This window comes from Dermochelys coriacea, chromosome 3, assembly GCF_009764565.3.
Source record: "Dermochelys coriacea isolate rDerCor1 chromosome 3, rDerCor1.pri.v4, whole genome shotgun sequence".
NCBI lineage: Eukaryota > Metazoa > Chordata > Testudines > Dermochelyidae > Dermochelys > Dermochelys coriacea.
Window position 1 is genome coordinate 209,096,834 of NC_050070.1, and position 15,710 is coordinate 209,112,543.

The 15,710-nt window shown below is 46.5% G+C and overlaps 2 protein-coding genes across 7 annotated transcripts in view; both read right to left on the reverse strand.

Annotated features, from left to right (window-relative positions):
* POLR1B (RNA polymerase I subunit B) overlaps window positions 1–6,514 on the reverse strand; it is a 33,983-nt gene extending 27,469 nt beyond the window's left edge. The window contains exons 1-3 of one of the 3 annotated variants that reach the window (XM_038396293.2): window positions 6,303–6,514; window positions 2,178–2,345; window positions 590–736 (exon numbers count right to left, since the gene is read on the reverse strand). In XM_038396293.2, coding sequence (XP_038252221.1) covers window positions 590–736; window positions 2,178–2,345; window positions 6,303–6,488 — 501 coding nt within the window. In that variant the 5' untranslated portion in view covers window positions 6,489–6,514. Of the gene's footprint in view, window positions 1–589; window positions 737–2,177; window positions 2,346–5,770; window positions 6,024–6,302 lie in introns of those variants that run through there. The other 2 variants (XM_038396294.2, XM_038396295.2) reach the window with 2 other exon arrangements.
* A 2,020-nt stretch (window positions 6,515–8,534) lies between these two features.
* TTL (tubulin tyrosine ligase) overlaps window positions 8,535–15,710 on the reverse strand; it is a 36,204-nt gene continuing 29,028 nt past the window's right edge. For 2 of the 4 annotated variants that reach the window (XM_038395750.2, XM_043512392.1), the window contains 2 exons: window positions 8,774–13,857; window positions 8,535–8,637 (listed from right to left, as the gene is read on the reverse strand). In XM_038395750.2, coding sequence (XP_038251678.1) covers window positions 13,743–13,857 — 115 coding nt within the window. In that variant the 3' untranslated portion in view covers window positions 8,535–8,637; window positions 8,774–13,742. Of the gene's footprint in view, window positions 8,638–8,773; window positions 13,858–15,710 lie in introns of those variants that run through there. The other 2 variants (XM_043512390.1, XM_043512391.1) reach the window with 1 other exon arrangement.

Here is a 15,710-nt window from a genome sequence, read left to right on the forward strand (position 1 = left end):
TGTTATCAGAGAGAGCAGATAAAAAAGCCAAAACAGCAAAAGCGAACCCAAAAGTAATGGAGAAGTAAAATCTATGGCTATGAAGGGGATATGTATCACGTCCAAAGAGCCCTACTGTAAGAGTCTCACCATCAGCCAGGAGCCCCAGTACCATGGCTTAGCAGTAGCTGGCAGCTAGGGGGCAGAGTGTGCTCAAGCCTTAAATTCTAACATCAAGAACAGAAGCAGCCCTGCACGCCTCCAGAGGAGGGGAAGGATAGTTTTCGGGAGGCAGCTGCACATCTGTAAAGTAACATCTAGTACCAGTAATGGTCACTGCCTGCATGAACATGAGGTACCCCATGAGCTCTTACCTTCTCAAGATGAGGGCTATAGGTATTCTGAAGGGCAAGTAACCTGAAGCCACTTTGAGGTCTGAGACTTATGACCCCAGAGAAAGCACACAATCTTTAAGAATGGTGTAAACTCAGAAAATATGCCAGATTGTGTTTCTAAATAGATGTGCCAAATCCTTCAAGCTAATGTAAAACCCACTTCCCTCGTTACATGGTAAAGAAGATATTTCTGCCCCACCAAAATCCGCTGTTACCTCTTCTTCCTCATGGTGTTCAATCAGAGCTCTGGGAGGAAGACTATGTAGATTGCAAAGTTTAGATTTCACCATGATTGGAACATATCCCAGGGATTGTTTAATAATCCCTTTAGGAATACCATTCACTGACCAGCTGATGTCAGCCTAAAGAGAAACAAATACATCAAATTATTAGGAAAGCTAAAATAACACAGATAACGATAAATATAGCACGCTCTCTTTAGAGAATGAGCTACGTTACAGCATTGTATGTTCAATACAAAACCATAAATAGCAAAAAAAAATTATACTGTCTGCAAAGAAAAACAGCAGCAATTAGTTACAAATTTATTATACATTAACTATAAAAATAAAGACAAACAAATTATATATTATAGTGGATGCATGGTCACATCTACTATAGTTCAGGTTATATTGGGACTTTCTTTATAATTCCATTTTTGTTCATTTATAATGTGAATAAAAATTTCCTACGTTTCATCTCTGCCTGAAGTGAGGATTATGGCTTTGGGGTTGTTTTCTTTGGAAAGTTTAAACAAAATTACAAAAAAGTTATGCAAGGATGAACAAAACTCTTACAATGGTGGAATTAAAATTATTTTTTCTCTTACACAACAACTGAAGTAGTTTGATATTTCAGTGAGAACTAAGTCCTACTGTTATTTACAACCCCCCCTCAAAGCCCCAAATTGAATATTAGTGCTTATGATGTTTATAGCCTGGCAGGAGGCAGAATAATAAACTTCACAGCATTGGAGTACTGGTATTTTTAATCTGTTATGCAATGTTAACAATGAAAAACTTCAGAACAGTTTCACAAAAAATTTAAGAATTATTTTGTATTAATGCGATGGCTCCCTCTCCCAGCAAAACCAGATTGCCTGTTCAAGTCTCTTATTACTGTTGAAGTCATAATGGAATTCCTGCTCCTCTAACATAAAGTACCAATAAAGTGAAGAAAAAAATCTCAGATTTCAGTAAAGTGCAGACACTGGCCTTTTTATGTGGTCTGGCTTGCTGAGATTTCACAGGGTAGGCAGGCATCTATGCAGCCTGGAAAAACCCAGGTCAGGAGGGAGAGTGACATGGGTCTCTGCCAAAGAGAGGTGATGGATGAACAGCCAAGATCCTAGGGTGGATGTCCTTGAGGGACAATGAAGGGGGAATATGGGTACAGTTACCCTGAACTGTGACATATACAAATATTTCTTTAATGGCTATCAATATCTCTGGTGTTTTCAAGTGTAGAAACAAATGCCAGACATCACTGCAAAGGTGAGACTCATGACTTTCCAGTGGCATAAGGCAATGGTCCTCCAACTTTTTCCATTCTGTAGGCCATTTTGTAAAAGAAAGATCTTCTCGTGGATGTACCTCTTCTACTAACATCCCAGTTCCCCACAGTATGGTTCCCAAAATGTTTCATTCCAAGTACTACTGGTGAGCCATAGAACAGCTGGAGAACATGTGGGAAAAGGTATTTATTTACAAACTAATAGTTTATAAGCAAATATAGCACATACCAGACAGTGGAAAAGTGGAGTTTTCATTCCCTGAAAGTACTATTCTAGCCATTACTACTTACAGTCAGTTTCCCACGATAGGTGCTTCTGCGTCCTCTACATTCTGCTGGGTATACTTTCAGCTCTTTACAGATACTCCCTTTTGGTACCATAGGAGGACTGATGACAGCACCCACAACTGCCAGAGTGATGCGTTCATTTTTGAAAGCAAACTCCAGAGCAGGAACAGCCTGAAACCCAATAGAAACTCTGTATGTATACATATATAAACAACAGTAACAGGAGACTTGATCTATCCAGCTATCAGTAGAAAAAGTACCGTATATACTCGTTCATTAGCCCATTCGTTTATAAGCCGACCCCCAAGATGAATAGGTAAAAACAGTATGACCCTTTCATAAACCGACCCTATATTTCAGGGGTTGACAAACTTTGACTCCTGGCTCGTCAGGGTAAGCCGCTAGCGGGTTGGAACGTTTTGTTTACCTGGAGCATTCGCAGGCACGGAGCCCCTCAGCTCCCAGTGGCCGCGGTTTGCCATTCCTAGCCAATGGGAGCAGCAAACCGCGGCCACTGGGAGCTGAGCAGCTCTGTGCCTGCAGATGCTCCAAGTAAACAAAACATCCCGACCCGCCAGTGACTTACCCTGACGGGCCGGGAGCCAAAGTTTGCCAACCCCTGCTATGTTTTAAAAGCTGGCGTCACAAGAAACATTCAAAAGTTTTGCTAGAATTATTTTAATGTAATCTAATGAAAAAACTGTTGTTGTTATAATAATAATTGAACAAATGTATTCACCTTCAAAATTACAGTCAGTATTTAAAATTAGTAAATGGATATTTAAAACAAAACAATATGAGACTTTAAAAAGTCTTAAAATCCTTCAAAGTTTAAATCAGTCTCTGGTTCACCAAACAGTTAATTAAACTCTGCTTCAGTCACAGCTGCACCTGCATTGTCATTGTAGATGTCAGCAGTGTTGTCTTCAGACTCAGATTCCTTCTCATCATCAGCCTCTGCTGTGTCATCATCAAATATGGCATCATCGTCTGACCCATGGAGAGCATTGCTGATACAGCAATTCCTAAATAATTTTTCTATCATTTCTGAGGGAACGGACACCTACGTATCCTTGATCCACTAGGTGACCAGACTGATTTCGGGCTTCATAAGATTCCTGCCTTTTGTCAACTTCACCACGCCTGAGCACATCCATTCAGACCACATTTTGTGTAACCAGTCTTTAAAGGGTTTGTTCAGGTAGACATCAAGCAGTTGTAGAACTGAAGTTAAGCCTCAAGGTATTACAGCCTAAGTAGTTTCCTATTTTTGGCCACATTTTTCACCTCATCTGTCTTGTGTGCCCTGAACATGTCCCAAAAGAGCTCAGCAGGTCCCTTGATAAGTGCTCCTGGTCTCTTATTCCACACATTTTCCAGCCATTCAATAGTCCCACTTTCATCCATCCATCCTTTTTCGTGTGCACATATGATGACACCAGCAGGAAATTTCATGTTTTTAGGCAAGGTTTTTCTTTTAAAAACAAAAACAGGAGGGAGCTTTGATACATTTGCCAAACACGATAAAACCACCGTAAAATGGATTTTTTCATGGCCAGTGGTTTTAATTAAAACTGTTTTTTTCCACCAACACCAGTTACCGTTCTGTTGCTCGGGAGATCGAATGTCATTGGTGTTTCTTCCATATTTCCTATTTGTGACAGTTCAAATGCATATTCCTTTCGATATTTTATAATAAACCTTTGGAAAGATTCGATTTTTTCTTCCAGATCTCTCGGCAGCTTTTGCGCTTTGTTCGCTGACGAAGACAGAGACTATGATGGTTCATGAAGCGAGCATACCAACTCGCTGATGCGACAAACATTGATGGCTTTACTGACTTGTATTTGTCATCTTTCGACATTTGCAGAGCATGCAGACGAATTCCAGTTCTAGTGACAATGTACCCATTTTGCCCACATTCAACAATCCAATTATTGGTTTCAGAGTAGCAGCCGTGTTAGTCTGTATTCGCAAAAAGAAAAGGAGTACTTGTGGCACCTTAGAGACTAAGAAATTTATTAGAGCATAAGCTTTCGTGAGCTACAGCTCACTTCATCGGATGCATTCCGATGAAGTGAGCTGTAGCTCACGAAAGCTTATGCTCTAATAAATTTCTTAGTCTCTAAGGTGCCACAAGTACTCCTTTTCTTTTAATCCAATTATTGACATCTTTCTCCAGCTCAGGAAATGAAGCACACCTCGTTGGACATTTTTTTCTTGCTTCTTGGCATGTTTTTTAGTGTTGTTTTATTTTTTTGCCATCTCTTACTTGCTTCTCATTGATACAGAATTCACGAGCAGCAGCACATTTATTGTTTGCTTCTGCATATTCGACAACATTAAGTTTGAACGCTGCATGATAAGCAGACCTTTTGCTTTTGATTTCGCTGTTGTTCATTTTAAATACTAGTATGAAAATGGATTATTATTACTGTAGTTATAAATTTTGTAGGACTTTATATAGGAATGTCACCTGCTTTATCACTGGCAAATTATTATTGTTCTTTTTTTATTTCAAAGCAGCCCTGTAGATTGGCATGTCTGTGGGGATAACAGGCTATTTCAATTTTATTAGACAGTCCATCGATTCTGCATGTTAGATTTTGTGAACTGCATGGGTCAAATGTCATGCAGATCTGCAGCACTGCTCTTTTAGTATTCCTTTCAAGTCAAACTAGTCCACTAAACAAAGCCTTTGCAACTTTAAAAGGCTGCAGTATTGACATCAATAAATGGGTCTGCAAACTTTGGCTCCCAGCCTGCCAGGGTAAGCCAGGTTGGTACATTTTGTTTACCCAGAGCATCTGCAGGCATGGAGCCCCTCAGCTCCCTGTGGCTGTGATTCGCCGTTCCCAGCCAGTGGGAGCTACCGCAGGGGTCAGTTCTGTGTTTCACCCACATATTTATTATTGGGGCATTTAGTGCACTGCATGAGGTACACCACATGTTGTGATAGGTGTGTGTAGGAATCATGGATCTTGAAAGGTGTGTTGTGAGGGTTGCTCATCATCGTGGTAGTGCAAATATGTCCATAGGTTTTGCACCTGTTGTTCTGGACGGATCTGGTGCCACTTTGAGCTAGTGTCCTGATCTGTGCGGATCTTGCTTCTGATGAACTTGGAGAGGTTGGGGGGTTGTTTGAAGGCTAGAAGAGGGGGTTCAGGAAAGATTTATTTCAGAATGTGGTCCCCATACAACCTGAGTATGGGTTGTAACTGTTTGATGATATCCCATACGGGTTCCAGTGTGGGATAGTAGGTGACAATTGGGGCATTCGGTCAAAGGAGATTATTTCTATATTGAACTGGGTTCTTGCAGGTGAAATGAGAATCACTACGCTCTCAAATGAACTTACTCAGAAAAGTGACAAAAGACAACAACTCCACATCACCTGTGGGTGAATACGTTTCACAACGATCACTGTATACCTGACCTCTCAGTCGTCATCCTCAAAGGAAACTCTCGCAACGCTTTCAAAAGACGGTGGGAGCTTAAAGTCATAACTTTGCTAGACACGAAACATCCTGGACTGAACAGAAACCCTGGATTTATGGCTTATTACAACAATCTGTAACCCATTAACCGTGCCTCACCTCCAGCTTTACCCCAGTTCCGATCACTGGAGAGGCATAAAGGGGCCCACTTCACCTTGAAAGGTCCCTCGAAGTCTGATCCACCTTGTATTTAGCTGTGACACTCATTTCCCGGGGGAGCCGTGCGCGCTGGAAAGCTTGTCTCTCTCACCAACAGGAGTTGGTGCCACCACAGATATGCCCTCACCCACGTGCTCTCTGCGACGGCAACTAACCAGCAGAGGGACCATCATGGCCCATTAAACCACTCCGATTCTCTGGGCCCGCCAGCGCAACGGCGGCACAAGAACAACCCGTCCCGGCGCCTATTCCAAGAGGCGGGTCCGGACACCAGCAGGCACGGATCAGAAACCGACGCAGGGCTTGTCTAGACAGAGCCGGCGCCGGGCAAGCTGGGGCGTAAAGCGACGGGGCAGGAGCCCGCCCCAAGCTCTCTGCCCTCGCGGCCCCTGCTGCCACGCACCAGCCCTGCCCGAGGGTGCACGGGCCTGCCGCCATGTCAGCCCGCTCCCTGCCGCGGCGCGCTCCCCACCTGCACGGCCCGGTGCAGCCCCTCGCCCACGGCCAGGTTGAAGGACTCGATGTGGGCCCGGGTCAGCTCCTGCAGGGCCGGGCGCTGCCGCTCGCGGGGCCGCCCGTAGCCCGGCGCCGTCAGGGGCGCGAGGCTGGGCCGCTCGGGCAGGCCCCGCCACTTCGCCGCCGCCGCCGCCGCCGCCATGCTGCGCCGCGCGGCTCCGACAGCTCCCGGCGTGCCCCGCGCGGCCCAACCGACCCGGGCCCTCCGCGCGCGCGCCGCCTTTCGGAACCCGGCCCCGGCTCCGCCCCCCCCGGGCCGCGCGCGCCGCAGAAGCAACCCCCGTCCCCAGCCACAGGGTCCTCAGCCCAACCCCCCCGGGCCCTCAGCGCGACCCCCCCTGCCATCTCCGTCCGCCCCCCCCGGGCCCTCAGCGCGACCCCCCCCCCCACCTCCGTCCACCCCCCCCCCGGCCCTCAGCGCGACCCCCCCTCCCACCTCCGTCCGCCCCCCCGGGCCCTCAGCGCGACCCCCCCTCCCACCTCCGTCCACCCCCCCCCCCGGCCCTCAGCGCGACCCCCCCTCCCACCTCCGTCCACCCCCCCCGGGCCCTCAGCGTGACCCCCCTGCCATCTCCGTCCGCCCCCCCCGGGCCCTCAGCGTGACCCCCCTGCCATCTCCGTCCGCCCCCCCCGGGCCCTCAGCGCGACCCCCCCTCCCACCTCCGTCCGCCCCCCCCGGGCCCTCAGCGTGACCCCCCTGCCATCTCCGTCCGCCCCCCCCGGGCCCTCAGCGCGACCCCCCCTCCCATCTCCGTCCACCCCCCCCGGGCCCTCAGCGTGACCCCCCCTCCCACCTCCGTCCACCCCCCCCCGGGCCCTCAGCGTGACCCCCCTGCCACCTCCGTCCACCCCCCCGGGCCCTCAGCGCGACCCCCCCCTCCCATCTCCGTCCACCCCCCCCGGGCCCTCAGCGTGACCCCCCCTCCCACCTCCGTCCACCCCCCCCCGGGCCCTCAGCGCGACCCCCCCTGCCATCTCCGTCCGCCCCCCCGGGCCCTCAGCGCGACCCCCCCTCCCACCTCCGTCCACCCCCCCCCCCGGGCCCTCAGCGCGACCCCCCCTGCCATCTCCGTCCGCCCCCCCCTGGCCCTCAGCGTGACCCCCCCTGCCACCTCCGTCCACCCCCCCCCCGGGCCCTCAGCGCGACCCCCCCTGCCATCTCCGTCCGCCCCCCCCGGGCCCTCAGCGTGACCCCCCTGCCATCTCCGTCCGCCCCCCCCCGGGCCCTCAGCGCGACCCCCCCTCCCACCTCCGTCCACCCCCCCCGGGCCCTCAGCGCGACCCCCCCTCCCATCTCCGTCCGCCCCCCCCGGGCCCTCCGCGCGCGCGCCGCCTTTCGGAACCCGGCCCCGGCTCCGCCCCCCCCGGGCCGCGCGCGCCGCAGAAGCAACCCCCGTCCCCAGCCACAGGGTCCTCAGCCCAACCCCCCCGGGCCCTCAGCGCGACCCCCCTGCCATCTCCGTCCACCCCCCCCGGGCCCTCAGCGCGACCCCCCCTCCCACCTCCGTCCGCCCCCCCGGGCCCTCAGCGTGACCCCCCTGCCATCTCCGTCCGCCCCCCCCGGGCCCTCAGCGCGACCCCCTCCACCTCCGTCCGCCCCCCCCGGGCCCTCAGCGTGACCCCCCTGCCATCTCCGTCCGCCCCCCCCGGGCCCTCAGCGCGACCCCCCCTGCCACCTCCGTCCGCCCCCCCCGGGCCCTCAGCGCGATCCCCTCCACCTCCGTCCGCCCCCCCCGGGCCCTCAGCGCGATCCCCTCCACCTCCGTCCGCCCCCCCGGGCCCTCAGCGCGACCCCCCTCCACCCCGGGCCCTCAGCGCGACCCCCTCGACCTCCGTCCACCCCCCCGGGGCCCTCAGCGCGACCCCCTCCCCACCTCCGTCCCCTCCCCCCCCCGGGGCCCTCAGCGCGACCCCCTCCCACCTCCGTCCCCAAGAGGCTTTGGAAAATGTTACCCCCCAAGGCTTTGTGCCCTTGGCTAGGCTATTTCCCAGCAGCAGTAGAGATGCTAGTGAGCATATCTATTTTGAAGTGTTTCCCCTCTATTTACCCCTCGACACAATATCCACTTGGAAGACTTGAAAAGCTTACTTGTGAATGTAAAGGTGAGCAGCTTGCTTAGCTAGACTCCCCGCCCCTCTGTGGTTGCCTCTTTGTATAGTTATTCATAAAGAAAAAGACAACAGGTAATAAGTTTCTCTCTTTAATTGTTATTCAGGGTTATTCAGAGTTGAATACAAATGTCAGAGAACCATGCACTGCTCACAAATTCTGTGAGACACATACAAACACACTCACATCATGATAAGAAAAGGAGTACGTGTGGCACCTTAGAGACTAACAAATTTGTCTCTAAATAGTCTCTAAGGTGCCACACGTACTCCTTTTCTTTTTGCGAATACAGACTAACACGGCTGCTACTCTGAAACCTCACATCATGATAGTAATTTGAAAACACAAACTAAAGATCTCTAGGATGTAACTTCAGGAGCTCTTTATGTACGCTACAGTGATTATTTCAGATCCTTTCAACATTACTGTTTTCCACAGACTATTTTAGCTGACATTGATAATGAAACATTATTATTAACTCTTACTTATTGCACAGTGTTTTCCTCTTAGCAGAGAACAATGCTTAGAGAACAAGAAATGCATTGACCATACACATGCATGCAGTCCTGAAGGGTCTTGATTACAATGTGATACAGAAGACTGACTTCCTTAACAAAGCTGGTTTCTTAGACATTTTCATAATGGTTTGGCTGTTATGGTCAGCCTCTGAAATGGCCTGGGAGCACATTACAGTTGTAGTACAATAATCACAATGAATTTTAAAATGGGATTTCCCCCTATCCTGTATGAGACAAGCCACAGACAAACTGAAAACAGGACTTCCAAGATTCCAGTTTCACAAGACCCTCATTCAGAGAGCCCATGTGTGAAATCCTTCTCAATGACAGACACAAAAAAGGAAACAATGGATCAGCCTAGACACCAATCACATTCTGTAGGATGATATGCATCTTCCTGAAAAGCAGCATCCATCTCTTTCAAGAGCTCATTAACGAGTAAGGCCTTTTCAATTAAACTTTTATAGGACTTCAGTTAGAAAATGTTATTTTTGCAATTTCTTTAAAAAAGTTCATGATCTTCACTTAAAATTACACACAAGCATACAATGTTCTAACTCTTCAATCAAAAACAAGTCCCTTACAGATAAAGACATTTTGGTAATTGGACAAAATACATTTTCCTTAGTGTGAGCACCCAGAATTTTAGAAACCACAGTTACCTTTCTGATGTTTTCTCTTGGCAATGACTACCACCGTGGAAGACAGAAATATTATATTTAAAATATAAGTAGGGTATAAAGGAAGAGGAAATTGGTTACACACTGCTCTTCTGCTGTAACAAATGCCTTCCCCACTCCTCCCTCCAAGTATTATTGTCAGTTAATTAACCTTGTAGAATTCTGAGAAAAGGCCTTTCGAAGAATATGGCAAAGAAGCCAGTAATTTGACAACCTGATAAACATCTTTAAAAATGGTGAGAAAAGTTAAACAGGTATTGTGTGAATAATCAGATCATTACTAAACAGAATTCAATTAGTTTGGAATACAGTGAAACGCCTTAGTTTAAGACTTTGCAAGAGATCATCAACTGGAGGTCTATTATAACCAACCTCAAGGTCAAACAAATATGTACCTGAAACTCTACACGTAAATACATTAAATTGGTTGCTTAAAACAAAAGTTGGTGCAGATTTTACTGTAAATGCAGGGCTCCCCATTCTGATGTCCAGAGTTAATTGTGGCTCTAGAGTGGCAGAATTTGTCCCAAAGGCAGCAAGCAGGTGCTCTACCTGCTCAGCAGGTCACCCCAGTGAAACTGCACATCCTGACAACAAGCAAGATCTCTCTCTGACTTTCCCACACCTGAATGACAATAGTCCCATGATTACTGTTGCAGGATTGCAAGGTTCATCCAGGGACCATCAAACCAGGGTGGGAGGAGGTTGCCTGGTGTCAATTCAGCATGAGCCATCTTGCACACTATGCCAACGGCTTTGCTCTGTCAGTCTCCCCTAGGAGCACAGCACACAAGATACTTACAAGAGCATGTTTGGAGAAAGGTTCTACTGCCCCAGCTAGCTGGGCTCACAATAAGCAGATGTATATATCCTATACAACAAGTTCCCTGTAGGAACACATTGAACACACTAGAGGAACAGCTACTGAACCTTTACTAATTCTTAAAGGCAACCTAAAAAGGAAGAAAATGTCAACTGCCTCAGGGCTTGTGCCTTTTCTTTACTTCTTTATGAGATAAAAAAGGCCTAAGACCTTTAAGATCCCCCCTCCCCTAACTTATTTTACACATTCCAGCCTAGTCTTAACTGGCTAACCAGCTAGTAAAATGAGGGTATCACAAGAGCCAAGAGTGTTTCTGTGGGTTCATTTCAGTACAAACCCCGTCTGTCCCCCTCATAGGCTTCCTGGCCTCCACAGTAATGGAGACTTCAAGTTAATTTTTAAAATTAGTTTGTTTTTTTTTTTCCCTGCAGCCGTGAAAACCCAACTCAAATCACTTGGCTACTAGCTTTGCAAAACAAAATTCCTGGCCTTACACTGCCCCTCTGCCAAGCAAGGTAATTGGGCTCTTGACAGTGAGCTCAGGCAGCCCCATACAGGTCCTAGAATAAGGCCTGTTCTTTGCCAGCTGATAAGGAAAGAATGCTAGTCAGCTAAGAAATCTTAACTGCTTCACGAACGTTTCCTGTCTCACCTGCAGTCTGGCTTGATGTACAGATGATGTTCAACTGGCGTTACAGCAGAAAACTCACACCAATGGAACGACCTCTGCAGCTTCAATGCTAGATTGCAGAGATCTGCAGAAAAGCAGCAATGGTGTGAAGAGTTGTGAAGTAAGTTATTTACTTGTTGTAAATAAATGAAGCCAGCAAGAGCATGAAGCCCTTTGACAGAAGTGACAATCTGATAGCCACCTGGCCAAAGTTTTCAAATAGACAAACTTTTAAGATGAGTGGCTGAGTCCGTCCCCAAATCTAGTTGTTCTGGATCGAAATAATTAAGGTATGGAACAGAAACTCCCCCAGTGCATCCCAGCAATGAAATTTAAAGTTCCATACACCTCTCAGAAATGCTTCTGTCTCTCCCTTTGCTATAGAGCCAAGATTTACGAACACCAGTGACTTGGCAAAGTGCGACAGGTTCATTCATTCACAGAGCTCTACCCTGGTAACAATTCAGAGATAAGAAATCTCAGTCCTAAGTCGAGGTAAGTGTGTAAGAGTGCTCAGACATATCACTGGAGGGAAAAATTAGACTACTTAACTCAATGCTTATTAAACTCAGCCAATCAGAAGCTTGGAACCTCCTAAATGTGTGTTATTTTTTGGTAGCAGGAGCCACTTTTCTTTTGCTTGGGTCACCCTCATTAATTTAAGTATCCTCAACCCAAAGCAACTGTCAGAGACAACAGAACGTAGTTCTGATCCGACCAGCAGAGCCAGAACTCTTGCTGGATTTGATTCAGGTGCAGATGTCAGTGTTCCACAACAGCATCGTGTGTGGATTGTGCATCACACAAGAAAGATCCTTCTTCTAAACAAGTCTCTCATGCTTTTCCGTATCAGACTCTGCTTCTCATTCAGTCATGCACACTTATTTGGTAGGAAGCTGCCTCATTTCACTGAGCTTTTAAAATATGTAGAAAAAAAAAATCTAATCATAGAACTAAAATATGCTAGGATGCAACAGGCAATGCATGTAGGAGAACTGTAGCAGCTCAGTATTGAAAACGGTAATAGTTTATAGAAATCTTACTGGTTTCCTTAAAGGGGATCTTGTTAGTATTAGTCATTTGCAGACACAGACTTTTACTTCTTAAACACTAAGATTAAATTTAAAATTCCACCTCTATTCCTACTGAAAATTCCCAACACACTGCATTGCAATACGGAACACACTTACGATCTATAGTACCCAGTTTGCTATTAGGGACCCCACTGTGTTCTACAAAGAAACACAGCCAACCTATTTAGGTTAAAAACTGTAACTTAAAGGGACTGTTTATGATGTGGGGAATGTTCCCAGGATTTCATGTATCTATTTAGGTTATACTTAAAAAAATGTGAGTTTCTACATTCACTGACCTAATTTTTTTTTTAAAAGGTTATCACAATATAACACAATATGCAACAAGAGTTTCCCTGCTGTTCTACAGCAGCACCAGCTGATCATCAAATGCTTTCCCCAAGAGGTGAGCCTATTTCTACTGACTGATGATGCTTGGGGTACAAAGCACAGCCATGTTTTGGTGGTGCTGACTTGTAAGTGCGAAAAAATGCAATGTTTGTCCAATGGAGAGAGATAAAATTGATTGGGTTGAAAGGCTTCTTTTTTCAAGCCTCAGATGCATCTTAAAGAGATTGCCAGGGTCCCTTGGTGTTCTTTTGGTTAACAAAAACGAAGGTATTAAAAGCATAAAAACTGAAAGAAGAGCTGAACTAAGATAATTTGAATGCCCCTTTGAACAAACCTTCCAAGGAAGTCGGACACTGTTACAGCAACGCTCTCAACAAGAGTGTCAACGTAGACTCCTTAGAAACTGCAGCTCGGTGAGGGAGAAGCTGAGTACTTGTTTTCTAGGGGTTCCAACTGCATCAGACTGATGAATCGGACAACCGATTCAAATCTCGTTAGACAATGGATACAAGTAAATAAAACCTCCTTAAACCCTAGGCTACTTCATCACATTAGTGTTGCCTCAGTGTGCCACCTTTGCCATATCGTTACTGGGTGTTTCGCTAGCTGATTTTAAAACAGACTTAAAATTAATTTTTTCTTCTTTTACACATCCTACAAAACAAGACCGCTTTTCACCTCTACACAAATGGAGCAGGAACAAAAAGGAGTTACCTATTGGGGACTGAGCTAAGGCACTAAAACTGCAGCAGGTGATGAACCAAGAAACCCACATCAATGGTACTCTTCATTAAATTGCCTTATTAAAAAAAAGGAAAAAAGGTTTCTTTTTAGAAAAGGACGAGATAATACAATATTATTGTATCCCTGTTTTTTTTTTAAACATTATTTTGCTGTTCTCCCAGAGAGATTTGCTTCAGTTATTAAAGTCACATGAGCTGTTTCCAGAGCATAGTTTGATGAAACACAGGCAGAATTGTCTGAACAACTTTGGCTCATCCTGGACTCTCCTTGGTAGCCTTCTTTTATTTATATTTTCCTCGTGAATTTCCAAAAAGTTGTCTCTCTTTCCTCCTTTTTGGCATAATACTAAAGTCAATGATCCAACAGCCTTCCCTCAGAATCGATAGATGGCAGCTCTCCCATGTGTGTCGCTAAGATGGTCTTGTAATCACAGCTTCATAAATATTGATGGCTGGCTCTGCTTTTGCACTATGTCACTGAGGGGAAAGACACTAGAGATGGCTACATCCACTATACCTTGGCAAAGCTCTGCATAAAGTTTCCTAGAAGAAAAGAGAAAAATCAGAATGAGATTTTAACAGGAAAAGAGTAACACATTGAACATTCTTTACCCTCATTCAAGTTTTCCTAGCAGCAGTTATACTATCTTGGCATTAGTATAAATACCCCTTTCCCTTCTAGCTTCTTCTCTCACTACCCGGGAGGCTGCTCATCCCTTTTACTATACTTCTCTCTCCATCTAAGCAAAGATGGAATCGTAAATCCATGCCTTCTAGTAGCTATTGCAATGGACTACAAGATCACATTAGTGGGTAGTTCTACATTTATTTACTGTCAGAACAGATTATAGAACAAAAGCAGTACAGACTTAACTTGAAACATTAAGCTGAAACACAAGACATTTTTTGGGGAAAAAAAAATTTCTGATTTTCACAATTACATGAGACTCAAATTACTGTTTAGCACACTGAATTAATCCTATTTATAAAAGAAAATGTTCCTACCAAACCATTCCTACGGTAGGTATTAATCCTGGCCTTAGATACAGACGTGCAGATCAAATTGAAGCCAGTGGGATTTTCTCATGTTTATCCGAGAGCGGAATTCCACCCTAAATCATGAGATGCGTAGACTCCACTAATTCTGCAGCAGTAAGAAAACCTAGCAAAAAGAGCTCCATGTCATATGCATTCAGGTCTCCGCATCTGATACAAAATGGACAGAGAAGAGTAAAGCCAACTTGGTGGAGATCTCTGCTGCCAAAAGTAAACCCCAATTCAGGGACCATGTCAATGCTGCAGAAGATACTTAGCACATTTGTGGAAGAGTCCACAGCAAGTGCACCCCGCTCCCATCGCAATCGTGTAATTTTGATGCTTCAGTATTGCAAAGAAACATGGCAGTAGGATGCAACAGCAAATGAGATTTGCTTGTGTAGCACTGCACAGGGATTTCAACTGTTTGGCAGAGTTTGTTGTGCTTTGTCACAGTAAGTTTCATGAAGCTGGTATTCATGACCATATAATCAGCACCTGCCAAGGGGCACTGTCAACAGAGATCAAGGTAGGCTCATTCCAAAGGGGGTAGAGAATAACGGAAAAACAAATTAACCTAAGATCAGTCTACATGCCTCTAGCTTTCATCCAGATCATACCACACGATCCATTGTCTACAGCCAAGCTCTACAATATAACCACATTTGCTCCAACCCCTCAGACAGAGACAAACACCTACAAGATCTCTATCATGCATTCCTACAACTACAGTACCCACCTGCTGAAGTGAATAAACAGATTGACAGAGCCAGAAGAGTACCCAGAAGTCAACTACTACAGGACAGGCCCAACAAAGAAAATAACAGAACGCCACTAGCCATCCCCTTCAGCCCCCAACTAAAACCTCTCCAACGCATCATCAAGGATCTACAACCTATCCTGAAGGACGACCCATCACTCTCACAGATCTTGGGAGACAGGCCAGTCCTTGCTTACAGACAGCCCCCCAATCTGAAGCAAATACTCACCAGCAACCACACACCACACAACAGAACCACTAACCCAGGAACCTATCCTTGCAACAAAGCCCGTTGCCAACTCTGTCCACATATCTATTCAGGGGACACCATCATAGGGCCTACTCACATCAGCTACACTATCAGAGACTTGTTCACCTGCGCATCTACCAATGTGATATATGCCATCATGTGCCAGCAGTGCCCCTCTGCCATGTACATTGGTCAAACTGGACAGTCTCTACATAAAAGAATAAATGGACACAAATCAGACGTCAAGAATTATAACATTCAAAAACCAGTTGGAGAACACTTCAATCTCTCTGGTCACTCGATTACAGACCTGAGGGTGGCTATCCTTCAACAAAAAAAACTTCAAAAACA